Source organism: Platichthys flesus, chromosome 21, assembly GCF_949316205.1.
Source record: "Platichthys flesus chromosome 21, fPlaFle2.1, whole genome shotgun sequence".
NCBI classification, from domain to species: Eukaryota; Metazoa; Chordata; class Actinopteri; order Pleuronectiformes; family Pleuronectidae; genus Platichthys; species Platichthys flesus.
Genome location: NC_084965.1, coordinates 12662158 through 12689947, shown reverse-complemented (window position 1 = coordinate 12689947; position 27790 = coordinate 12662158). Strand labels below are relative to the sequence as shown.

The window sequence follows — 27790 nt, the reverse complement described above, 5'->3', positions numbered from 1 at the left end:
GGTTATTCTGTTGCGGAAATGCAGCTACATAGTCTGGACCCGTGTGGACCTGGTGTGCACACATCACTCGCTGCAAATTAGTTTAACATCTGGCCGTGGGCTGGGGAGTTAAAAGGCCCCTGAAACAGCAGGAGAAAAAAGAAGAAAAAAGAGCGGAGGAAGGAATGAAAGAGATAGAGGAATAGACCGGGGAATCACGAGGAGGGGAAATAGGGAGGAGAAGGAGAATAAAAAGGGTGAGGAGAGAACGAGGGAAAAAGTGGGGTTAGGTTCTGGCTCGCTGATGTGTCCAGCAGGAGGAAATGCTTAGCACATTTTCCGGTTCTGTGCGCATGGGAGATATTTTTAGCTCAGGAGGGCCCGATCGGACGGGGGTACATAAAGTCCCAGAACAGGCAAGGTGAGGGAAACGACAACACACTTAATCACATGCAGCAGGAACCCCCAACCAATATGGTGACCAGGCGCGACAATGCAACGCATGGGCTCGACTGCACGGGATGTTATTCTATAGAAGCTATTAACAACTGCGCATTCTAAAGGCCCGCGGCAATCTGCTCCGAGGAAGCAGGGAGTGTTTTCACAGACCCCTGAGAGGTAACAGGAAAGGCCGGGGCTTTGTAATCCCTTCTCCTTCTCAGACACTGTATGTGAAATGTGAACGCTATAGAAGTAATTTGTAGAACCTTTCTGTTGCGTAGACACTTTATATTATGATGAAAACAAATCCCAGTGATGTCAGTTTATAGTTAGAATGACACATTTTCTGCATTTCCTTTAAATCCTGTCAATCTGAATCCAAGACACTGTTTTTTTTTTCTGTCTGTTTGACCTTTTTGTCTATATGTCTATTTCCAGGGCTCCAACATAACAGACACGTGCACGGAGATGCTCATGCATGGCGTCCTGTTGAAGATCTCAGCTGGAAACATACAAGAGAGGATTTTCTTCCTGTTTGACAAGCTCCTGGTTTACTGCAAGAAGAAAAACAGGTGTCCGCTCTCTCTTGTTTTCATTGCTCCGCCAACCAACCCACGAAGCAGAAGATTAATGCAAAGTGTATTTGCCGTGTGTATTTTCTTAAGCGACAGAATAAAAACTTGTTTTTCTTTCTTGCTAATTTCTTATTTCCCTCTGCCTCTGTACGCCTACAGAGCAGGGCTTTCCTAAATTATTCACTGCACCAGTTTTTTCCTGGAGAAAAGGGAGCAATGCACTGTGGGAAGCATTTTTGTGTCTGCACGTCATTCACACGAGAAAGCCAGAGAAATGTGTAGCCGTGACCTTAAATTCAATAACCTCCTCACCTAATTTGATTTGTACATATGGACAAACATCATATGAGTGAAATGAATCGCCTGTAAAACCCTCAATGAACTTGGAGTGAGACAAATTGCACAGGAAGTGTCATAACATGATGTGGTTAAATCATGTTGGCTAACTCATGCGGTTGTTTATCTTTGTTTAAGGCGTTTAAAAAACAGCAAGGCAGCCACGGAGGGTCCTCGCTACCTCTTCCGAGGGAGAATCAACACCGAGGTGATGGAGGTGGAAAATGTGGACGACGGCACGGGTGAGTGCTCGTGTAGAAAGAGTCAACATTTATTTTGGACAAATAAATGTTTGATTTCCTTTCTCCCTGTCTTCGTTCACCCCGCTCTCACATCCTCATGTTTTATTTCAGCGCTCCTGGCAGCAGGAGTTTAAAAATATGCCATAATTACCCACACAGGAAAGTTGACAACCCAGTCCTTGGCCTGAGCTGGTGCACGGCCGTGTGATTTTTTTCAAACTTGGATCGCCAATTGAAAAATGAGATTTACCTATAAACATTGTTTGGACGTCTATAGTTACATGTCCTCGGGTATGCGGCGCTGCTGGTACTCGGTGAACTCGAGCGCTTGTGTCTCTTGGCCTCACATAGCCACCGATTATCATTTATATTTGTAGAAGCCATCATTTCCTCCGCTGCAGGCCTAGTTGGGCCGTAATATTGGGTGTTTTTCGGTGAGAGACGGAAGCGTTTGAGGAGGGAGCGGGCGGATAGACACGGGAGGCAGGCGGCGGTGCAGTAACTCGTGGGTGTTCTGCGCCACAGGCGGCCGATCTCGACCTGAAATGCAGGGCGACAGGGGTATTTCAGCTGAGATTCCTGTGCAGTGAAAGCGCCACAACCTTTTCCCAAAGCACACACTTGCTGCCTGAGGTCGACAAACGCCTCGAATGATTGAGATTAGGCGGTAGGCGGTAAATGACAAGCAACGGGCGGCTTTGCAGGAGGATTCTGAAAGAAAAGAATGAAATAATGCTGATGGATGGTTCCTCTCCTGCATGCGTGTCCCCTTGTTTATCTCATCAAAGGAGGAGGGTGATTAATCGATAAACCCATCAATAATGAGGGTATGAGGGCTGGCGCAACATCTGGGAAAAATGAGTCCGCAGCAAGTGTTTGCACCGAGATATAGAGTGTGATATTCTCAGTTGTTGTGATGCATGTTGTATAGAGTGTATTTGTCTCTTTCCTGCTGGTTCTCTGTGAATCAAATCACATGTGCCCCATGTTCTGCGTTTAATGTGGTAACCTTTGTCTTACTGCGAGCCAGACTTCCCGACAACTCTGTTCACAGTGTCAGGACCACTGAGTGATGGCCCTCCCTTTCATAACGACTCTCAAACTTAAATGAGTGAAAAAAGTTGATTTGCTGGCGTTCCACCCCTCCGAGGGAGCCTTATAAAAAAACTGGTGTGAGTCGAACTCTTGTCTGTGTGCTCTTCTCCTCCTCCGCCTCGCAGCCGACTACCACAGCAGCGGGAACATAGTGAACAACGGCTGGAAGATCCACAACACGGCCAAGAACAAGTGGTTCGTCTGCATGGCCAAGACCCCAGAAGAGAAGCAGGAGTGGCTGGAGGCCGTCATGAAGGAGAGGGAGCGGAGGAAAAGTAAGGAGACGTTTTGGGGTGTCAGTATCAGGGTGGGGGGCTGTTCACTGTTTCAGTCAGGGGAAAAATCCCCTTTTTCTTTTTTTCCATTTTAACTTGTGTCGTGGATCAAAGAACTGACAATATATGCTTTGATGGAGGAGATCACTGCAAAGCAATTTAAACTGAATATGTGAGAAGTGCAGGTTGTCTCTTTTTGTCTCAGGAAAACACACCGTGAGGACAACATGAGATGAGATGTTCAGTTTTCTCTACTGTGAGATTGTGTACATGATAAACTCTTCACAATGTCCGTCACTAACCCGACTAACCTGCCTCAGACCATTTGAAGACAGACACGGAAAGGCACTGTTAATAATCTTCTGGAATGAGCGGACATTAACCTTCTTCCTTTAGTAATTGATGTCACATCTAGTCGAGCTGAGTGCAAGATTATTAATGTCATGACACTGAGAGGCTTTTTGCCCCCTCCCTCCCTCCCTCCCCCGCTCTGCTGCGTAGGTCTGAGGCTCGGCATGGAGCAGGATACGTGGGTGATGGTGTCAGAGAAGGGGGAGAAGCTCTACCACCTCATGACCAAGGGCCACCTCATTAAGGATCGGAAGCGCAAGCTCACCACCTTCCCCAAGTGCTTCCTGGGAAGGTATGGCTCCCGTCGCTGAACTCAACACGTGTGTCCGGTGAAGAAGCGGCAAAGTGTTCAGTCGTTGCGGGGTTTCCTCTGTATGACCACACTGTAAGATACAGTGTAAACATGTGAGGGGGTGAGGTGTGGATGACTGAGCCTCTCAGATGAACCAGAATAAATGTCCATGCCCAGCTCTGTGTATTTGTACTTTTCAGATTTGTGGGGCTTTGCTTATCTTGTATAAAATCGGCGGTAAGGCCGTGCAGAGAGTCAAGTGCCGATTATGAAAACCCTCTTTGTAATAGAGATCGGTTTTTCCAACCCGGCTTTCATTTTTAAATTGGGAAGGATTTGGAAAGACAGCAGCTTGGAAGAAGAAAGCGTTCTCTGCTTTTTGGTCGGGAGACTGTGTGTTATGTATATCTGTCTTCTCATCCATGGGAAAATCCAATCCAGCCAGATCTAGCCCATGAATCTTATTTAAGGATTATCGGTGTGGCGTCTGGGGACGGATTGGCCATTGAATGCCGGTCATAAATCACAGGGCGATATTCCTATGCGGCTCAGCTGACTGCCCGCTCTCGCCCTCGTCTACGTTCGATTACAATAAACTCTGTGTTGAGGAATCCGTGAGGTAGAGGACCTGTTAGTCCAGAAGGCAGCTATTTGTATTTGTCACATGTTCATTATCATAGTGTCCTCGAGTTTACACGGTTACACCTGGGCACTTCCCATCCTTACATGCTAAGTCCCAACTCTCCTGCATTTGCTGAAAGGTGAGAATATTTACTGTAAAGGGTGCTTTGATCAAAATCCCATCCTTGAGCTATTTTAAATATGCATTTCTGAGTTTCAGTTTGCTTTTATCATGTAAGATGTAGACTTCTTGGTGTCAGAGTTTCCCGGGTTCATCACACAGGCACATATTTAATTAATGAATAAATTTACTTCTAGATCTCCTGAAGTCTAACTCAGAATCAAGTATTAAGGCGACACCGCCACCCGATCCTCAAACTGGGATATAATATTATTTTTATTGAGCCTGAAAGCTTTTCATAAGACATCTCGATGGGATTGATGGGTTTCCGTGCTCTCCCTAGCAGGGAAAGCACAGAAACCTATAACCTAAATTCTTAAGTCCATTCTTCACAATATCGTCAGCCCCATGTGGGGAGTACGGCCTCTGTGAGACTGAGAAGGTGACAGAGCTGGATCGGGGATAATAAAATCTTCAAACATCTGGTTGCAGCCGAAGAGCTCCCCATGTTTGAAAATGGAAAATGCATGCGTGACAGCCAGAGGTCTTTTTATAGAGTGATGACACCATGCAATTTTAAAACGGGCTGGGTGTTATTAAAGCTCGGCTCCTATCTTGACTTTTGAGATCACAAATTTGCCTCGTGGACACCCCCATCACGTTTAGAGTTTTTTCATTTGTTTTCAAGTTTTTTAAAGCGACATTTTCACGAGGCATAACCACCCTTTAAGTCACCTTAGTTTAAACAGTCCTTGTTATTTCAAACTCCTTGCTATTCTAAAAGCATGGAGTGAAAAAAAACCAGTCGGACATAGTTGTGGCCAAGTTACATTTCATGGCGGTTTGGAGTGAGGAGTTACTTTCTCCTCTGGTCCGCGCAGGCAACACCAGAACCCTTTGTGGTCTGGAGGAGGAATGGATCTGTCAGCTAAAGAGATTACAAGGATCAAACACTGGTCGTGAGGAGGCCCCCTCATTGAGTCTGCGGAGATCAGATGGTGAGAAAGCAACCCCGGAGAAGCACGCTTTGGAAAACCTATCCCTCTATTTACAACTTGGCCGACACCTGGATGACCACGTGTGAGTGAGAAGGCATCCCGAGCCCCTCTGTGCTTCCCCTGGTCTGCCATGGTTTTTGGAGATGATTACATGTAGGCGTAACTGCCGAATTGGAACCAGCATGGTATGTCTCTGATGAAAGCCACATTGCCTATGGCTTCTAGTCGGCCCACTCCCTCCATTGTGAAACTCTTTCTCTTTATTCTCCTCCTAGTACTCCTCGTTCTCTTTTGGACATTCTTCTTATTTTTCTTTTTTTGTTAAAGCCGAGAGCTATTTCTGGGCCCCGAACTCCTCCCCTAAACTGGTAAAATCGTATTTGTTGTTGGGTTTTCGCAGACGGTGTAATTCCTCAAAGAGAATAATTCTGACAGCCACCTACGCTTGATACTTGACCATTCTAAACAGGAAAAGCATAGGGATTCAAAGTGTTTGTGTTTTCTACATATGACAGACGGTAGTGTCAGCTGTTGTGACGGACTCCAAAGGAAACGCCCTTTTAGAGCTCAATGAAAAGGTCGTATATCCTGTAAGAAAAGCCATTTTCCCTGAGTCAGCTTCTGCTTTTTCTTTTTGACATTGCTTGGAATACAACGTTCACATGATCAGCGAACACAAATGATGGATTTAAGCAGAACCTGAATAGGAACATCTGGGAGATACAGTATATTCATGGTCTTTCAGTTTCCTGGCTATACTAATCTAAAAACTTGATTCCGAATTCTAACTTTTTCTGTATAATATAAATAATTCATGACCAAATTTGAGAAAGTTAAAGTTTGGACAGAAAGAAATATCCACAAATTCTATAAATGTACAGTTTGACAGTAAAAAATGTGCCTCAACAGGAATGTCACGCATTTTGTTCTAGATATCGCTAAATTCTTGATTGTGCAGAAACGTGGGTGTCATGAAATTGCAGTTTTTAAACCTTGTAAATCAACACAGTAGCACAAAATAAACACAAAATAACCTAAATGCAGAAATCTCTCATGATTAATAACCCAAATAACCATAAAATGGACCTCAATGCTCATGGTGGGACGATGGTTGACAGAAGAACCTAACCTCTGAAATGATTGATATGCAATGAGGGTCTAACCAATCTGGTCTTATGATTTGCTCAATTTCTTCCAGACCCACATGTAGCTTGAAACTGTTTATTGTGCATGTGACCCTAATCCGCCTGAGGCCCTGAGAATTCCACCCTCCAAACTTTCAGGGTGTTTTTCCTTCCGTGGTTGAAGGTGCAGAGGTTGACGAATTGACATTGTTAGGCACTTTTTGTTTTTCCCCGATGGTTTGTTGCAGAGAGAGGAGGTTTCAGGAATGAGTGGTTAAAGAGGACAAGATGTTGGGAGGTGTGGTGTTTTTCTGGTCAAATGTTCCCCCTGAAAAAAGATTCTAAATGGCCTTGTTGGCTTCACACTCGGCCCAGTCGCCTCAGTCGTGGCCTGGAAGTGAAATCCGCCGAATTCCAATGGTGCTGCTGGTCGTGTTTGTTTGACTTTTGTGGGAAGACGGGACATAGAGGATGTAATCTGATAAACTACTGCTTCTCTGCTTGTTCTTGTTCTGTTTATTCCTATCACTCTTTTTTTTTTCTTCTTTTTGCTCTCTCTCTCTCTCTCTCTCTCTCTCTCTCTCTCTCTCTCTCTCTCTCTCTCTCTCTGAGTTGCCGCCTGTGGGAAGAACTAAATTATCGAGAATTATTTACCACTTTGCTCGTTTGGGCCCATCAGACGATTGGATGCTGTGTTTGTCGATTGTGTGGTCGGTTTGTTTCCTCTTGTAAATGGTGTGGTGCATCAACAACATGATGGACCAAGAACGTCTCATGAGCCAATCAAATCCTTTGTGTTCGTCGTACAGTGTTGCATCCTGTTTCTAAAATAAATAAAGTTTATCTAGATAGAACACACCAACTGAAGAATCCTGGTGGATTCATCAAAACAAATAATACATTTTAGCCAAGATTGTGTTTGTTGCCATAATCACATCAATTTCGAGTAAGTGTTGAGTTTTATTGCCTCTCTTGAATGATGGCAAAGACCATTTACAAAATACCAAGGGTGAATTTAAGACTTTCCCAACCGATCACACACATTCTCCTTTTATGAAGAGACAGGGTTTCCCCCAAGCGATTTTTTTGTTTGTGTTATTCATGTGTGAGTATGCGTGTTCATATGTAAGGCTTGTGTTATGTGTTTCCCCAGCGAGTTTGTGTCTTGGCTGATGGAAATTGGAGAGACAGGCAACCCAGAGGAAGGGGTTCACCTGGGTCAAGCTCTGCTGGAGAACGGCATCATCCACCATGGTAAGTTCAGTCCCCCCCCCCCCCCCACACTGTTTAGGTAAGGGATTCAAAAACATGAATGTCTGTGTAACATTTCCTCAGTGGCTGTTCTGTGGCTTTTGCCTACAAGTGTGTTTAGTGCATGAGGTTTAAACTGGCTAAAGCTTTTGCATTCAAACTAAATGATGCATATACTGCTCTGCGTGTATTATTTCCTCAAAAGAGTCAGAGGGCCCCAAGCCAAGTAGTATCTTAAATCACCTGCGGTGCTTTATTGCTTCCTTCGCAGAGAAATGAGATTGGGCTTTAAATGTTCCTGACAGAGAGGAATAACTCCGGGCCCCTTGGAGCTCTCTCACCGTGCTGGTAGAAGTCCCCCATGTGAAAAACGATACAATATCTTCATAAAAAAAAAACTTGAATGGAATCCACACAGCTGCGGCCAAGAATACAGATCACATTTTTATTACTGTTTGGAGTTTCTTGAACAGATCTTTCGACAGAGTCCCCTAAAGCGGGGGGGGGGGGGGGGGGGGCTCTGAATAGCTCAGTTATCTGTGACCACTCGGTGGTTTGAGTTTTCAGCTTGCCTGGGAAGCTGGTTCCTCCGCGCAGCCCTGCTTGACTTGACCATGTTTTCTTATCCTTTCAAATTTGAAGCGAGACAAATCGATTTTTCCCTCTGGGACTTTTTCACTTGTCTGTCCTTCCCGTCCTCTCCGAAACCTACTTATGTTTTGCATTTTCGTTTTATAGTCACAGACAAACACCAGTTCAAACCTGAGCCAGTGCTTTACCGCTTTCGCTACGATGACGGCACCTACCATCCCAGAAGTGACATGCACGATGTCATATCGAAGGTAACCACACCGCAGCTGAGTCCAATGTATTTAAAACTTTATACACATGTCATTGATAGTAACCCAAATTCTCTCTCTATTCTTTTTTTTCAGGGCGTTCGGCTCTTCTGTCGCCTCCACAGCCTTTTCACCCCTGTCATCAGGTGAGCAGCCATTTCTCTCTTCACCCTATAGTGCAACTGAACCAGGCGCTGCCCCAGTAGCTTAGCATCTGGCTCTTTCTGCTGAACACATCTTTGCCACTAAGCTACCACAGAGGAGAGGAAATATCACAAGAATCAATGAACTATGAGCTCATTGTTTCTGAAGAGTAACCGAGGAAGAAGGGGTTGGCACAGATGGTGATGAAGTGCAGCAGGGCCTGTGGGGGATCCAGCTCAGCAGGTTGTATCTGCCCGGTCTGGAAACGCAGATGTGCAGAAGATTGAGTCTTTCAGATGCGACAAGTGCACGTGGGATGTGGATAAATGACAAACATTGTGTCAGATCTGTCTCATTGATTCTGAGAGATATTTCACAACGTTTCATAGAATGATTGGATAGTAAACGATGGGAAAAGTGATGTTAAACATAACGTGTTGTTTGGATTGAACTAGTATTGCTTCTAATCAGGATCTACACATAAGGTAAAATCTCATTGTCAATCTTGCAAATAGTTGTAGTCGTTTTTTTCATCACCATGAAAGTTTATATTAAACCATCTAAATTGTACTTTTGTAAAACAATCCACACTCAATGTCCTCTTACTTTATGTTTTTCTAGGGCGTTTCAAGCCCATCACATTATCTTCAATTATATTTTGACATCTAAATATGACTCTCTGGACTTTCAACTCAATCTCATGGTCGTCAACAGCATGTGGCCACAGATTTATATCAGAATGGATGAGAAATCCTGAAATATTATGTTTGAAACTGAAACAGCTGATAAATTTGAAATTGCTTGCCACCATTTCCATCTCTAATTCATAGCTGCTCTATTTAAAGCAAGTGAAAAAGGTTGTAAATGGACCTTGAGTTGTGATTGTGTGAACCGTTGTTGTTCTTACTGCTGTTTCTAAATTCAGACCTGCAGGTGATTGCTTGACATTTTCTCATCCTTGCTCTGTCTCTACACATTTGACAGAGGCCCTTCAGTTACAATACATCGGTTTTCTGTATTTCACAGTGTGTGACTGACAGCATATTGAGTCTGTCTCCTGAAAGGTCGATCTGTAGGAGGCAAACATCTCACTATACATTGAGATAATCTGTCTTTCTTCTGTCTCTATACTGTCTGTCCTTCGATTTTCTAAAGCTGCTCATCTGAGTGGAAATTGACGGATACATTGCTGAGGAAGGTCAATGTCAAAAGTGTAGTTTTAATGATTGTCGACTCTCTGACCCCAACCCTAACTCCCTATTTATTTTGCACTGCACTTGCTGTTACCATGGGGAAGCTGTTAGAACCCATTACCAACCTCAGGCAATTTTTTCAAACGTCTTCCACCAACTGGCACATTTTTATCAAAGTTGCCATTTGATTCCAAATCTTCAACACACAACTTGATTGAAGTGACAGTTTTGACATCTAAATATCAGATCTTTGGATTCAGGAGATTATATTGAGACTGGTGTCGTTCATTTATCTGCTCAGGATGTTTCCAGTCAGGCAAATCCCAAAGTAATTAGTGTAGATACGTGAAAGCAGATTCATCCATCATATCCTTGAAAATTGACTGAAACCAGTTTGCAAAACAGGTGGTTTTTCTGCATCAGTGATGGCACGTGTAATCTCTCCATCTGACAGTCAGGACGGGAGACACCTCACTGTAATGGACCGATTTGTTGCAGGATTTCGTTTAAATTCCATTTCAATCATCTATGAGGTGCAGGCTGCTAAAGTATTTCCCCACAAAGCATGGCATTAAAATTTGCCTGGAGAAAAGCTTTCATTTCACCCCAATAAAACTGTGCGATAGCTTGAGGGGGTCAAACGGATCCTGAACGTATTCCAGCAAAAAAGCCTCTCTGTGTTATTGTGTGATCCAGCTATTAAAAAAGCCGAAAGGGTGATTTTTATGTGTGACAGCATTCACCCTGCTGGTGCTTGTGCCGAAGCCAAGCCTCTTGACGTAAAACCTCTCGGTCGGTGCACTGTTGTTGTGTGTGTAAGTGTGTGTGAGTGTGTGTGTGTGTGTGTGTTGCTGGCCGACATGTCTGTGCAGCACATTCTGAGAGCTCAGTACAAAAGCGGCAGAGGGCCTGGGAATGCCAGAGTTTAATTGGAGCAATCAGCCCCTGCCTAATTAGGTGGAATTTCCTGGCAGAGTGAGTTAGATGAAGCAAAAGAGCGAAGGGTACACTACGCAGCCCAAAGCCCCCCCCCCACACAGCTTCTATGTCCCCAGATTCCTTCCACTCCAGGTGATCTGTTTGCGATGTTTGAAATGTCCAATACAGGCCGATATTGTGCACACATCCAGTTGCATCTTTTGTAACTAAAATAATATTTCAGTGCTGTAAACCCACACAATACAGTGAAGGTCACTCATTTATTCTTTTCATACAAAAAGTGGCATTTCATTTCAGTGTGTAAGAAATATCGACACGTTTTTCCTCATTATGCTGATGAGTCCTTCCATAGCTTAATAATTCTGGATATATGTATGTAGGACTTTCATACTAACAAACACTATGGCACACTCTCATTAATCAGGCCTGGAAACAGTTGATTAAAGCTTGAACCTTTAGCATCGCTTGTGTATTATATTCCATAAAAAACATTCTGCAAATGCAATGTTTGCCTACATCATCAATTTACTCCTTTCAAAAATGTCAAGGCAAACTTTCCTCTCTGGACTGAAAGTTAAAAAGCAGCTCTCTGACCTTTCCCTCTGTTACTCCTCAAACTGCTGTTTCCTCATGCTGGACATATGGCTGCCCACTGGCCCGCAGTTTACCCCCCATTCTTCACTCTGACAGCCTAACTGTGCACCAGCCGCCGTAGCCACAGTCTCCCTGGCTCTGGTGTCTCATTCAGGGGGGGGGGGGGGGGGGGGGGGGACAGGGGGCCTGCTGCCTCGTCTGGTCTGTGTGGTGCATGCATGGCACAGGATGGGGATGTGCCTCACCGGCTGATAGCAGCACTACGGTCCTCATCAGAGACCAACACGCGCTGTCAAATACGGTTATGCAACAGATTGTTCCATTGTGGAAGAAACAGGGCAGCGTTTGGCCTCTCACGCTTTTATTCTGAAGAGCTCCAGACAGCTGAGATTGGACTCAAACCTGGCCCACATGTCATGTCGGACTTATTTTAACAATGTGTGCCGGATGCAGGCGTGCGTATCACGCTCTTGTTGTTGCGTTTGCATTTGATGGAAGTTGGTGGAGTTGTGGAAGTCGCCCCGGTTCTTGACTTTCCCCCGGGCCAGCAGCTCAGCCCCTGCCTGTCCCCAGAGAGGCCCCTGTGCATGGGAAAGGCACGGCTCTATTTCAGACGGCATTCTCGGGGTCTGGCAAAGCAACAGTGAGAACAGCTACTCCAGACTGACAAGGGGCACCCCGGGGGCCAAAAACTGCAGGGGCCGTTACCAGCCGTGCCTGGAGGAATGCTGCTTTGCTGTCACCAATTGTCAGAAACTAACTTAGATTTATGACGTAACTGCCAGCGCTTGAAAAGTGGCCGCGCCTTGCTGACAGGGGAAATTATTAGTCTCCTTTTAAGCATGGTTTAAATAGACAAACCAATTACTACTCTCCATGTTCCCCATCTGGGTATATTACAGTTAAATGGAATCACACAGTTGAACATGTCAGAGTCCACGTTCGAAGGCAGAATTTCCCTAATTCTTACCGGTGTTTTCTTCTCTCATGTCCATCCAGGGATAAGGACTACCATTTGCGGACCTACAAGTCAGTGGTGATGGCCAACAAACTGATAGACTGGCTCATTGCACAGGTAAGCTTTAAAACTATGTCATCCACAGCAATACATCAGCAATATAACATCAAGGTTTGCAGTGAACACTAACAGCAAGAAGGTTCCCGGTCCAAATCCGGGCCAGGGCCGAGTTTGCATGTTCTATGCATGTTCCTCCAGGTACTCCACCTTCTTCTCGGCCATAGGTGTGAATGTGAATGGTTGTATGTCTCTTTATATTCGCCCCAATGAAATGCTGGCAACCTGTCCAGGTTAAACCCCGCCTCCGGCCAATGTCTCCTGGGATTGGCCCCAGCTCCCCCCGCGTCCCTGAAATAATAGATGATTCCAAGTCAAATGCTGGTTAAATTCTTCTACTTGTAGTTTTTCATGAATTTGCCGTATTGCAATATATCATTGTCAGTTACATTGAGAAATTATCTTCAAAACTATTGCCGTGTCATAATTCCCACACACATTGTTCTAAGTCAGCCACACTAAAGTCTAAAGCATATTGAAAACATTTGTGCCTCGACGGAAAGAAAGAGAAGTTCAAAAAAGCTTTTGGGGTAAAACCAGACACGTGGTTGTTGTCATAACTGGCGGGTCACTTCAGATGTGCTGCAGACGAAAGGAGCGGAGACAACAAAGCGTTTCTTGCCATGAGGCTCTCAGCGCGGCGAAAGGAAGCGATGAACGAGAAGCGGAATCGATTTGACGGCTTCGCTTTATTGACTTTGACAGGAAGCTTTGAGGTTGACAGATTGATGGCCTCGGCCAGGACGACAAAAGAAATCAAATGTATACGGCCACCACCACAGAATATGTGGGAGACATTGTATTTCTGTGTGCATGTAAGTGTGTGTGTGTGTGTGTGTGTGTGTGTGTGTGTCTGTGTGTGTGTGTCTGTGTGTGTGTGTCTGTGTGTGTGTCTGTGTGTGTGTGCGCTAGTCCATATGACCCAGGCAATAGGAAGACCTCGTAATCCTTCAGCGGGAATTTTAGCAGCTGTCACACTTTGATGTCTAGACGTGAATTTAACTGTGTTTAAGATGGAGTGTGGAGTGACTCTCGGTTTTTGGATGCAGGAGCAATGGTGGTGGTGGGGTGCGGGGGGGGGGCTGTGAGTGTGACATTTCCACTGTTCTCTGAGTCCACAATGTTCTGTCCTGTCATTGTCTTCGGCTTTTTTCCCCGTCTCGACGAGTTAATCCACACTTTATGTGTAAATGTTCCTCTCTCTCTGTGTCTCTTGGTGCAGGGCGACTGCCGAACGAGGGAGGAAGCGTTGATCTTGGGGGTGGAGCTCTGCGACAATGGCTTCATGCATCACGGTACGGCCTGCTCATGCTGTGCACTAACCGTGGAATCCTCTCCATCACAGTCCAAATGAGAATGCTTTGGAGAAGCCGAGCAGAGGGCGTCTGGCTCTGCAGCGTCCACTTTTAGAACACCACCACTCTTCTTCTCTTTCCATCTCTACTTAGAATCCCTTTGACACGCCACAGGAATAGAAGTTTTTTTTTCCAAATCCAGTGAATTAATGTGCGTTTGTGTGTATGTGATTCACTCCTACTATAATTAACTTCATACATGCTTATGCGCGTACACATTAATTGGCACTGATCAAGCACGGCTCACTTTAGCCTTTGAGAGCGTGGCAGACATCGCCTGGATGTTTGACAGATTAATTGCTAAACTGTCGGTTGCCACAGTTACAGTTTGTTTACGAGGAGTCACACTCGTTTATAAGTGGGCGCCGCCCCTCGTACCCGAGTCCACATCATACACATGAGTCACAGTGCGTCTCCTCGTAGCCCTATGATGTAACTGCTCCCAACATACCCACAGTTAAAGCCTCACTCTACAAATTACCAGCACGTCCATGGAACGCAACAGTCCCCGCCATCAAACGTCCTCCAGCTTCCACAGCCTGCAGGGCAATTTCTACCTTTCGTGCCTGCGAGTTATTTGGCCCGACGATGTCGCTATTAAAACTACTGGCACTCGATCGCATCATAAAGGGAATGAAGTGAGGGAGTGTTAAGATGGAAACGCTGTTTTTCCCCTCAGGGCTATTTTTCGTTTCTAAACTCTCGGTCGAGGCGTTATGTTGCTGTGGAGATGGAGTTCAGTTAGAAGTGATTTTTTGATAATGAAATTGGGGTCTCCCTCTCTCTTTCTCACATGGTGCATCGGTTTAAGTGCCTGGGCGTGCTCCGTTTGGCACGTCACACCATCATCGTCACGATCAGACGTACTTAAACCTTTCAACTTGATGCTAAACACAGTTTTTCGGTGTTAACAGTGGGAACATATTCTTCTCTCAATAGACAGCTCAGGTCATTGAAGGAGAAAAGTTGTGTAAAAGGACATTTTAATTATTTTTTATGTTTTAGTCCATTAGTCACATTCTATATTTGATATTTTTATGCTTTTTTTCCATTTGCTAAGCACGTACTGTTCTTTTTAAAGTGACATAATAGTTTGAGGTAATGCAGCAGGGACGTTCTGATAAATTGTTTTCATTTTCCTTTCTTCCCTCCTGATACACACTCCGATGCCTTGGCTTTGCATATCAGCCAAGACCGAATATAACGATTTGATACCAAATGCATGTAAAACAACTTTTATAACAAATTTAAACTGCTGTAGGCTACTAACTATGAATGGAAGTGATGATTGCTATCATTATTGCCTAGTACTAGTTATTTTCAAGGAAAGGAAGTTTTATCTTTCACGTTTATATGCGGGCAACTAATAAACTTTCAAGATGTGGTATCTGATGGGTACATAAATATGCGTGCTCACCGAGTATTCGCTCAACTGTGTGGGCTCAACCTGGCACTTTGAACATTATTGGATGGATTGAGTGCATGTTTTTTCTGCTCTCTAAATGCATTACAATAAGAAAAATAATTCAACCAGAGTAGAAAATGGAAAACTGTATAACCTGCATTTTTAGATGGTCAGCAAAAATGTGTCTTATGCATAATCTGCAGCAAAGGCTCTTTCACTACTGGTGTTAACACTATGGTTGGAATCTTTGTCTCAAAACCATATTATACAGGAAATGTGATTATTCAGCAAGACTCTATTCAATCGATTGTGTGTTTATTTACGTGTATCTTTGTTGTGGCCTCCCTCAGTGTTGGAAAAGAGTGAGTTCAAGGACGAGCCCCTGCTGTTTCGTTTCTTTGCCGACGAGGAGATGGAGGGCTCCAACACCAAACACAAGCCCATGAAGCACGACCTGAAAATAGTGGAGAATGTCATCTCCAAGTCCCTTCTGGTGAATACTCACACACAGCACCCGGGGGGCTTGTTGACTGATTAGCTCTCAGTCTTTCTAATATGCTGTGATCCTACCGTGCCCGCAACTCTGGGGAATTCAAAGGTGCACTAAATCATTTTGAAACCTGCAGCTGTGAGAAGCAAAAGGCATAACACTGCAAAAGTTCATTTTATACCTCAGTAAGCAGTCTTTTCAAAAGGAATGAGCAAATACCACCATATAGCTGCTATCTGTGAGAACCAGTTTCTGTGTCTGGTGTGTATGTGTGTTTGTGCTCTGTGAGAATGTGTCGGTCTGCTGACTGGGAAGTTTGTTGATGGGAGGTTTGTCGTCTTGCAGATAAGACCCAGTGATGGAGGCTATGGCTTTACCCTGGAAGAGAGAAACAGAGTTCCCATCATCAAATCTGTGGAGAAGGGATCCCCAGCTGAGGTGAGAACACACACTGACACACACATGTAATGTATATGCACACACTCAGGAGTGATGGCACATTCACGTTAAATCCATGCAAATTATACAGACTATACAACTTTGTGACGATCCCACTAACTCTTAAGGAGTTAATCAGCACCTCCTTTAATTCTCTTCAAGGGTATTTTTAATAGTATTTCAATCAGGAGACAGCTACAGAGAATGTTTTCAATTGGTAAATTAGAATGAAATTAAACTTATCCCGAACAAGAGGAATAAACTATGGCTGTAAGACCCCAGCGTAAAGTAGAATGCCATTGAAAGATTGGGGGGGACTTCACCTCAGGGACAGCTGTGGTGGTGATGAGGGGTGCAGCACGAAGATGGGCCGTCCCATGAAGGCCTCTGATTAGAAGGTCTGATTTGACAGGAGGGAGGGAAAACATTTTAAACTTTCAAAACTTGCAGGTGATTGGCTGAAGGTGAGGTGACGTAGGAGGCAAGTAGGAAGTCTTTATAACTGAACTTTTACTTGTCTGCATAACTTCTCAGTGACACTAGAAAGGGACAGACAAGAAATTAAAAACACATTGAGAAAATTCAGCTACTTTATTCAGCACTTGCGATTTGCACTGACTGGGGATACTCCAGACCCAGTCTCTGTGTCTCCACTTAATCTCAGCGCTGTCAAGACAGAGTCCAGATTGTTTTCAGTTCAGTCGACTTGAAAAAATGTGCTTCTTGTAGTCGTCTCAAGCAAACCCACAAAGTGCAATCATTTAAATTCCATTTATTGTTACCCAAAATGAGAATTTGATTAATTCTGCTGGAACTGAGTCCTTACTAAATGGATGACCTGTTTCACATTGAAGAGTCAGTCTGTGTAATCTCTGGTGTAACGTGGTTGGGCTCAGGGTCCAAGAATGGGTTTGTTTTGTTTGTTTTATGTTCATCGTGTCCCGTTTCTAACGCTGCTTCATTCTGCTGGTTTTGATTCTACAAAGCTGCGATGCCTTCTCCGCAGATGCGCACCAGTAAGCAGGAGCCTGCAGATGATAAAACCATGGTTCGATCATCAGTCGTAAAATACATGAACCACTAACTGTTTGCTACGTCTGATTTATGGTGATGGACACTGATGCTAGCATTAGGCGCATTTTCGTGCAGGAGTATAGCACATTAAATGGCGCCATATTTCTGAGGTCTGCTTTGGTGTTTAGCTTTGATCTGGGAGATGAAAAAGGGACGGAGGAGTTTGAAGGCAAATGTGATCACTGCGAGCGCACGACCCATAATTCTCTCCAGCCCTGAAGTAGCACTGAATGCACATGGAAGGTCTGGTTTGCATAGAGACTGGCATTGTGTGTGTATTCAATCTGAACTCCATGAGACAATCCAGCTGTACAGTCGTAGATAAAAGCGGTCCCATGTTGTCTCCTATGACTGGGAGTGTGTCCACTCTTCTGAGTTATGTATTCAAATCCTTTGGTATTATTCATTTTTATACCAAAAAAGTTAATTTGAAGTTAATAAATGGCTTACATACTTATTGTGATCCTGCTCTCTGTTATATTTGTCAGATGGCCGGCCTGGAGGTAGGAAAGAAGTTGTTTGCCATAAATGGAGACCTGGTGTTCCTCAGACCTTTCTCTGAAGTCGAAGTTCTCCTCAGGCAGTGTTTCAACAGCAAAGGACCCATCAGGGTGCTGGTCAGCACCAAGCCAAGAGAGTAAGTCAGATCTGTATATAGTAATATCATGATGTAAAATGATCTTCACATCTGCATTTATTCACTTGATGTATTGTCCTTTTTATTCTCCTCCTGTGTCCAGGACGGTAAAGATCCCCGACTCGGCTGAGGGGCTGGGCTTCCAGATCCGGGGCTTTGGTCCATCTGTGGTCCATGCTGTCGGGAGAGGTATGAGATCGCCGCCTCCATCGCTTGAGCTTTCTGGCTTCATCAGCAAAAACCTTCCCCTCACCTCTCTGTTATTGTGGCACAGCTGGCAAGCAGCTGCCACGCCGGTGGTGTGGGGTTGTGCGTGACTTGGCCACAAGAGGCCAATCCCCCCCCACCTCTGTGCTCTCTATGCGGCTCAGCTGGTCGGTTAATGGAGCGGCCAAATCAGAGAATTTCACCTGTTTCGTGTTTTAAGATGAAGGCTGCTCTCAATGTGTGGAAAACAGGTGGTCGATGGGAGCATGAAAAAAAGATTTATGCGTAGAACTCAAGGTATTGACAAAGCAAACGTGCCAGGGCTAAACTGGGAATAATAAAGGTGCTGACAACTGACTCAGGGTCTGGGCTCCAGAGTTTGAGTTTCAGAGTTTTCCAGGATTGACTGGCAGACGGCTTGAGGCAGTGAGCGCTGTGGGAGGGCAGAGAAGCGCTGGTGTGCACGGCAGACAAAACAGAGAACTCATAATATCAGGAAACATTCTAGGTTGGTTGAAGCAATACTACCACGAGGTTGAACAATGATCTGGCAGAGAAGTTGTGGTTGTTGAACTAACTAGTCTTTACATACAGCTGTTGTTGGTGGAGTTGAATTGATGAAGACTGGTTGTGTGGAGGTATTGAATGAAGATCATAGATTCAAGATGCAAGAAGCGCCATCTTTCACTTTTGACGTAATTTGGAGCCAAAGTCTTCTCAGTGTTATCAGTGTGGTTAAAAGCTCTACCTAGAATGAATCGACAAAATAGTTAACATGTTGTGTCCCATCCACTAACATGGAGGAGGTGGGGTTTATGGCTTAAAGGGCTTCAAGCCACCAGGTAGCAAACAAAGCAGTTGTCCAGCTTTATTAACAGTCTATGAAAGATGCAGGAGACAGGAAGCCGGGCCAGAAACCCACACCAACAGGCTGAGCACTTGCAAAGAAACAACCAAAGTCCATAATCCCTAACAAGCTGGTTATCTGCCTTTTTCCACATCACATGAATGACTGCCACATGCCTGTTCACGTTTTTCCCTGCGTGATGGAGAAGCAGTCTGCAGTTTTTCACTGGCTCTAAATTCATTAGAGTGTCCTAACTCAGCATGTTTAGCTGCGGTGCTATCAGGAAGGGCCCCGAGATAGGGTTCAAATCAACAAACAATCCATGGCCTTGTCCGGCTGTTCTCAGGGGAACTGAGGCGTGTTTTTAAAATTCTTGAAGCAATCAGAGTGGGATAGCAGGGCAGAGACACGTTGGGTGTGTGCCTTCATGTGTGTGAATGAGCCGCTGTGTGTGTTGTGCATGTGCGAGCCTGGCGAGGTGGTTGCCTGGGAACCTGGTGCTTGAGTAGATGCTCTGATCCCCCGGAGACGGAGCTGATGATGTAGGAGGCGTCTAATCCGTGGGATTGTCGCAACAGCTACTGTCCCCTGGTGACTGGGGGTCAACAGGAGCAGGTAATACCAATTAGAGATGGAGACACATAGCGAGAGCGAGGTGAGACACAGATACGGAGCAGGTGAACAGATAATGTCATCGTGAAATTAATTGGAAGTTAATGAATTTCATTTTAAGTGACATTTTCTACACGGCTAGTGCACAGATTGTCATTTCCATGTGAGTGCCAATCAGCAAATGTACCTTTTATCAAATCAAAAGCGATACAAATTGCCATTACAAGCATGTTAGCATGATTATGTTAACATTCAACCAACAGCCTCATAGAGCTGCGACCTTTACTCGGACTCTGTTTGACTAGTGCAGTGGTTCAAACCTTTTTATAAATACACCAAACTGTAATAATATGATTGTTTTCTCAGCTTGGAACATCACATTGAGTTTAAGATGACTGATAAAGTTGTACAGCGACTCGTCTGCGTCCTTTCAGTCTGAAATGCCTCTGTCCACCGGCTCTACTGTTGTGTTGGCGCCTGTAGCCTGTTATTCTGCTCTTGTACAGTGGACTTGTCTGTTGGTTAACATTCTTATCCCGAAAGTTAAAGCAGCACAGAAACTACATTTTTTTCCCCCCACAATGCTCAATGAGCAGAATCCAAATCCCTTATTTTGCATTGTGAGGTATGCACGGTGTGTGTCAGGGGCCAGCAAAACAAATGGGAGGAATGTTTAGTCTGCCATGCACTTCCTTCTGATAGCTGTAAACCTTGAAGGTCTGAACGCCATCCCTCAGAGAGGCCCTCGTCTGCCCCAGATAAACAACTTCCCCTCCTCTCGGGCTCTCTCACACTCATCCTGAGCTGCCAAAACAGGAAACAAAGTTGTAAATACAAAGAAGGAAGAAAAAAAAAGGAATGTTGTTTCAGCCAAATATTGTGTACAGGAAATGGAAAATGTGACACTTCATATTGACAGAACTTGCACCTGCGGGGTAACGTGCAGCAGTTGTTGCCCTTGACACGTCTCGTTTTCTCTTTGCTTCCCTCTCGTCTCACGCCAGGCACGGTGGCAGCCATCGCTGGCCTCCACCCGGGCCAGTGCATCATCAAGGTGAACGGCATCAACGTGAGCAAGGAGAGCCACGCCAGCGTCATTGCTCATGTCACCGCCTGCAGGAAGTACCGGCGACCCACACAGGTGAGACAGAAGGACAGGAATAGAAAGTTGTGTGGGGGTAAAGTACGTCAGACGCCCCTCACCTCTCATGCAAGAAACAAATCTAGTGATATGTTATCATAAGCAGCAATCGAAATGAGAATTTGAAAAAACTACGATAAGGTTCCCTAAGAAAATAATTGTTTTTAGCTCTTTATCATCGAATCAAAATTTCTTGCTTGAGGTCACCCCTCCGTTTCCCATGGCCTTAAGGCAATTTGCATCGAGTGCTGGTTGATCTGAGGATTATGCCATGAAACTAGAGGGAGAAGTGTGGGGGATAATAAAAAAGCCAAATAAACAAAAGTGCAGCAACGAGGGGGAAACAAGAACCTAGTTGACCGTGAGAAAAATACAGACCTCCACGCTCCCGTTTACCTTCATATCTCCCCCTCTTTCTCCCCCTGACTCTGTCTTTCCTTCCCTGGGGTCATTACGCAGAAATAATAGTAGTTTTGGCTCCTCCGGCGCTGACCTCTGGCTCACAGCGCTGGGACTGGTGTGGGAGACTGGCAGGCTGCAGCGAGAGGGGGGAAAGGATCTGGGGGTGGCTGCAGCTCAGGGTGGGTTAAAGTGCTCGAGGCAGAGGGGGGATGGGGGTGATTAAGGAAAAAGAGTGTGGGGGGGGGGTATGCCAGCCATTTCTTGTGGCATACAAGAGATGAGTGTAAGAGGAGAAAGTCAACTCAGTCCACCTGTTGAAGGTGGGGATACTGTGTGAGAACCGAAATCTGAGGGGGTGTGTATGGTGTGAGTTAGTGTAGTGTGTCACTTTAAGCGAGGCTCCACACTTAATGAAGCACAACGGGGTTTCAACACAACTGGAGATCTGGTTTACGTCAATTATGGACACCAGCCTCTCTTTCTCTGTCTCTTTTAATATCTATGTGTGTCTGTGTGTATACACACTGAAGGACCAGAAACCAGTAGGCAGGCACAGCATGTAGCCTTGGCAGAACACCCACTGTGGGTTTGGGTGTGGAGAGGAGGGAACAGACAGATACACGCACCTACACACACACACACAAACATACACACATACCCACACACACAGACACACAGATTGCACGCTAGAGTGGGTTGATGAGATAGGCATGTGTTGCTTTTGCGGTCTCACCAAACACCATGTTTCCATATGTTTGTGAAGGTTTTCCCTGAATGCTCTGCCAACCCAGCTGAAACATGCTACAATTCAAATCCAAACGTCAGCTTGTGTACACGTACACGTACACACACACACACACACACAAACACACACACACACACACACCCACACACTATAGTTTTATTTTTCCTGATCAACCATCTATCTAGCAATAGAACCGTTACCTGTTATCCACGGGGGGGGAGAACGGAGGCAAAACAGTGCTACAACAGCCTGATTTGTGTTGACAGTTGTGCGACTGAAATGGTTCCAGTCGATTTAATTTGAGTGAAAACACAGTTTACTGTAAGTTCAGTGTACAAATAGAAATATGATATCATGCGAGGGAGAAATACAAAATATTTTGGCAGCAGAAACTTTAGTCGTTTTTGTGTTGCAAGACCATTTTCAATGAACTTGTAAATCCTCCATTTTCATCCGCAGCAAGATACCATTAAATGGGTGTACAACAACAGTGAGAGTGCCCAGGAGGACCAGAAGACCAACCAGAAACCTGTCACAGAGGAGAACGGAGACGGCTTTGAGTGCAAAGTGGAAGGTGACAGCACACATACACACGCACACACACACACACACACACACAGACACACACACACACACACACACGCACACACACACACACACACACACACACAGACACACACACACACACACACACACACACACACACACACACACACACACACACACACACAGACACACACACACACACACAGACACACACACACACACACACACACGTTCACTAGAAACACTACACGGGAATCACTCCGCTGGGGGAAAGACATTCTGCTCAAGGTGTCTGCGGATGTAACACAGGCATGTTCGCGGGAACACAAGCCCGCCCGCCGCCCGCTCCAGTTAACAAGTCAGCCACAGCTCCAAACAGGCTCATCTGGAGTGTGTTAGCCTGAGAACAGCCGCCGCCTTCCCTCTGGCTCATCAGGTGTTAATTCCCCCCCCCCCCGCAATTTATGGATCCCAACGAGAAAGTAAAACAGGGAAACTATTCCCTTCACAGCAAACGGCTCCAAAGCAGGATTTATGGCCATATTAAGTTGATGCAGCCAGCATAGGGCCAGTTAACTTAATGCTCCAGCAATTGCTCATCATTGAGCAGAGGGTCTCCCTTTGAAACGAGCTGCAGCTTTTGGTGGTCTGAGACCTCCTACAGTGCCACAGTGTGTGCTAAGGAAAAACACTTGCAACATTGCAACCACACATTTTATGGTGGGGATGGGGATTATTTGTGCTGATCACAGAACATTATCACGACACAATTTACATGATTTGTGCATCTGTGCTGTTACGTCTGTGTGTTACAGGAAATCTGCCTCCTTGCTCTCCTGTGTCTCTGTTCCGCTTGCGTTTCCTTTTCAGGGGGTGTCCTTGGGCAAGACACTGAAACCCCAAAACGCATGACTGGAAAAGCACTGAATGAATACAGACCCTTTAACATCGTTCTCTTTCCATCTCAGAGGTGATGGACAAATTCAACACCATAGCCATCATTGACGGGAAGAAGGACCACGTGAGCCTGACTGTAGACAACGTCCATCTGGAGTACGGTGTGGTGTACGAATACGACAGCACCGCCGGGATCAAGTGCCACGTGCTGGAGAAAATGGTGGAACCCAAGGGATTCTTCAGCCTCACCGCTAAGGTGTTCTGTCCACAATTTCAGTGGATTATATTCTCAACATCTGGACTAGACTTCAGGCTAATTGGTCGGTTGAACATCTGGATAGATGTGGGTTAAATAATGCGTTTAAGCCCTTTGCTTTCCTTTTTTCAAATAGCGATGCTGTTAATTCAAAAAATTTTATTTGTTTAACCGAGTTACAAGGCTAAATCACTAAATGGCTCCAGATTCGATTTGTGGCAATTACCCAATAAAGTGATACTTTGATTATTTGACTAGAATTGCTAATTTTCATAATTTAACCACAAACGTTTCCCTAAACATTATGTTTTGTGTCACATAAGGGCCATCAAGTTCAAGTTTTAATTCCAGTCCTGTTCCACTAATGAAAAGAACGGCAATTTATGGAGTAAACATTGTCGTTGGGGTCATGACTTTATGAGAACTCCTTCAGCCCGACGTGGCCGGGGTTAAGTGAGAGCGAGAAAGAGACGGAGGGGACGAGGGACGGATTGATCCCCTGCTAGAAGATTAACAGAGTCGTTTGTGTTCCTCACCTCAGAGCTTCACCTTGCTTAATGAGGCAGGAACAATAAAGACATAAACAACCCGGGACATTGCTGCTATCTCTCACCAGGCTACAGGGCAGCAGATGAACTCCAGAATAATGACGATATTACTCTTTTTTTTTTATTCCTGCTGTTTGAATGGAGGAGACATCTTAATGTGATTTAAAAAACCATGCAGGTTCTGACTGTTAATTTGTGGCATTTTTTATCAAATTGAACACAAATTGACGTTTCTTTTTTCGTCTTTGAGTTCTTCAATACAGACCAATGCAGCCGACTCAACCACCCCCCCCCCCCCCCCCTGTGTGGATTGAGGGGTTTGACGCTTGTTCAAAATGACAGCTTTATTTCCGTCATGCTACCTCCCAGCTGTGATAAGTGCTTGCTTTTAACATCCCAGCGGTGATGTCCACAGGAATGATCATTATTGATTTAAGATACACAGAGGGAAGACGGTTCAGTCAAGACGTCAATGAAACCCATGCTGGTGTGAAAAAACGAATAAAGAGGTTTGCAACGTCTTGTTGCCAAATTTCACAACGAACAACGTTTCTCTCCGTCACGGTAAATTTGCAAGAGATCACAAGTTGGGTTCATGACTCAAACCAATCGAGATTTACAGGCCTTGTTTTTAGAAGTCTTTTACAGCACCATCCTAAATGAAACCATGACACGCATTAATATAAAACTTGCTTCATCCCTGTGACTTTAAGTAGTTTCCCATTCCTCCAAAGTGAAAGTAATTGAAGTATTATTACAGACATCTGCCCAAGTTGCCCATATCGTCCCTGGAGACTTGTATGATGTTGAATTTTAATATTGCCGGCGCTGTCGTGGGTGCACAGTTCCTTGTGAATCAGTCTCTTCCTGCCGTTACATTTCCTCTCCTCTTTTTCGTTCTCCTCCACTGGGCAACTCATTAAGGGAGCTGAGAGGTTTCCTCATATCTAATCTCTCATCTGGAAAGTGGAGTCTTCATACATGCAGCACATGTTTCAGGAATCTTTGTTTGGAAACTCAAACAACTCAGCCAATGGAAACTTTAGATATGAACTTAACTTCTCATGCAATTCTGTAGAGGAATCCACCCTCGACCCAAATTGTATTTTTTTTATATATTAAAAAGGTTCATTTACCTCCCATTAGTTGCTCCAAAAGTGGTAATTTTGGAAGCATTTGCAGTATCAGTGAATCCTCCTTGTCTCTGTTTGCCCTTTCATGAGCAGATCCTGGAGGCGCTGGCACGTAATGATGACATGCTGGTGCAGATGTGTGGCAGGTTGAGCTCCAGCTGTGATGTGATCCCAGAGGAGCTGCAGGTACGCTTCAGTGCCATGTGTGGCGACAGGGTGGAGCACATCAACCGACGCACCACCAACTACAGAAAGGTAATTTTACTCAGACCTGTCGCCAGTCTCCACCATGAACTGCACACTGTATGTATAGCAACATAGTTCAGAGCCATGAAAATTGACTTGGTTGACCGTATTCCCTTTAGACCGACAAGAATAGAAGGAGGATGCAGCTGGTGTAGAAAGATCACTTTGACAGAGCTCTCACTGTGGTTCTCCTGCTGAACCAATTCAGCGTAGATGCACTTTGGCAAAAGCTTTCTGGCAGCCTCCAGTGCATACTGGCTCAGATTGAATAGACTCTCTTACATATAGGGGAAGTGACTAAAACACACTATAAATGCACAGATGCCGATTCATGCATGTTTTCTTGGTGTGCTGACATCAGCATGTCTCAGTGCAGCAGCATGGTGACACATTGAAAACAACGTCCGACTGCTCAGAACATTTGGTTAGCTCTCATTGACCTGTGATGGGGAAATGTTTGTCATTAACAAACATGCGTGGTATTATCTGGCACTTTGCTCGTAATTAGGTCACAACCAAAGTATTTTCATCATTTTCCATCCGATCTGTAATCATGTGTCTATAGGCAAAACATCGTAATGTAATGCACGTGTGAGCGAGGAAAAAGGAGAAGAGAGGAGAATGGAAAACATCTGACTTGACATTGGAGCGGGCCTTGGATTAATTACCACTCACTTAAAAATAGCCGCGCTCAGCCACAGCCAGGACTTCAGTTGTTTAAGATCTCCTCTTCGCCGTCCCTTAGAGAGAGAGAGAGAGAGAGAGTCGGGGGAGTGTAAGAAAGGACCAAGAGATGTAGATAGAGGAAGAGCGAAAGAATGAGGACAGAGAAGACAGTGAGACACAGCAGAAAGTGATAAGAGGACAGATGTGAAGAAACCTCTGGAGACTGGAGGGGATGTGGTGATGGGTTTCATAAAGAGGAGGTCAGCTCACGACCCATCTGGACCATATCGTGATGCTTGGGGCAGCAGCCTCCAGCTCTCTGAGATAACCGAGGAAATGTTGAGTTTAAGCTCCATAGTTATCATATGCACTAAAAAGTACAGGACCACTTTCTCAGACCTTTGGGTCCCACTGTACATTATGGTATGTTGCCTGATGTCCCAAGTTGCCCAGAAACTGATCCGGTTTGCGGCATCTGCTTAGTCACATCCGAGGAATGACACAGGCCCTGGGACGGCGGGTTCAAGGAAAGTGCAACCAAATGTTGCAAAGAAATAAAATGTGTTTGTGATATTGTGTATCTGCTCTGTTTGATCTGAGGAGTCCTCAAGGCTCCGTGTGGATCATGTTCTACTTGGAGATGTTATCTTCTAGCATGTTGGGAAAGTTTTGCCTTCACAACCGGGTTGGAAGGAGTTCCATGTACAGTTTATCCCACATGTTTCTTCCAGTTAGGTCAAAGTCCTCTATCATTCAGCACCCTGGAGGATATTTTATTTCATATAACAGTATATACAGGATACATGCAATGTTAACTTATCTTTATTTTATCTGAAGAAACACAATTTTTCAGTCTGAAGTGTGTTTGACAAACTAAATCAAAATGCAAACCGTGACCATGCTCTGTGAATATTTTATAAAGATACAAATCAAATCACAGAAAGTTAAATAAAACGTATTTTCATTATGAACATCTTACAACATGGCGATAAGAGCTGCTACGCATCTGATTTCATTAAATTCATATCCTTTCAAATGATAAATGGTTATGATGGGGGGGCGCTGGAGTTTTTCAGATTGTGTGAGTGATGATGATGTCATGGGTCTTTCTTGGATTTGAGCTGCCACATAAACAAGGAGGAATATAGAGTGATAGAAGTTTATGCTCATTCTCTTTCCGTGCCACTGTCATGGATGTCAAATAAAACCGTCGACTTTATTGACAGATTCTCCGTCTTGTATTTGATCTGTATTTCTTTTATTTCTCATGGAGCCTTTTATTCTTTTGGTCCTAAAATAGAACCCTCTTCTAAAATCATAATTTTAACACCTACTATACACATTTGATTACTATTGATTATAAAGCTAGCAGCCATTGCTGGGGTGGCATTCCCTGCAGTCGGTGCCATTATCGTGCAAGACCCGTATCCACAACTCACACTCATTATTATACCACTTCTTCAGCCACATTAAAGAAAACAAATTAACAAATGAACATAAAAATATGAACATGTTTTTGTCTCTAAAGGCATTTTAAAGAATTCTCAGGTCATTAAAGGAGAGGAAGAGTTTGAATTTGGCAATATTTGAAAGCACACAGCATTTTGTATTCTTCTACATCTTTTAATGTTTTTATTTTACAGCACTTGGTTCAACCCTG

At 44.6% G+C, this 27790-nt stretch overlaps 1 protein-coding gene across 2 annotated transcripts in view; it reads left to right on the top strand.

Moving 5' to 3' along the window:
* The window catches only part of prex2 (phosphatidylinositol-3,4,5-trisphosphate-dependent Rac exchange factor 2), an 85862-nt gene that overhangs the window by 25178 nt on the left and 32894 nt on the right, over window positions 1–27790 (top strand). For both annotated transcript variants that reach the window (XM_062379579.1, XM_062379580.1), the window contains exons 7-23: window positions 859–992; window positions 1470–1573; window positions 2794–2943; window positions 3445–3586; window positions 7604–7704; window positions 8440–8543; window positions 8637–8686; window positions 12410–12485; window positions 13708–13780; window positions 15596–15738; window positions 16081–16173; window positions 17736–17884; window positions 17988–18073; window positions 20555–20691; window positions 22298–22412; window positions 23353–23537; window positions 25312–25473. In XM_062379579.1, coding sequence (XP_062235563.1) covers window positions 859–992; window positions 1470–1573; window positions 2794–2943; window positions 3445–3586; window positions 7604–7704; window positions 8440–8543; window positions 8637–8686; window positions 12410–12485; window positions 13708–13780; window positions 15596–15738; window positions 16081–16173; window positions 17736–17884; window positions 17988–18073; window positions 20555–20691; window positions 22298–22412; window positions 23353–23537; window positions 25312–25473 — 2004 coding nt within the window. The remainder of the gene's footprint in view (window positions 1–858; window positions 993–1469; window positions 1574–2793; window positions 2944–3444; window positions 3587–7603; window positions 7705–8439; window positions 8544–8636; window positions 8687–12409; window positions 12486–13707; window positions 13781–15595; window positions 15739–16080; window positions 16174–17735; window positions 17885–17987; window positions 18074–20554; window positions 20692–22297; window positions 22413–23352; window positions 23538–25311; window positions 25474–27790) is intronic.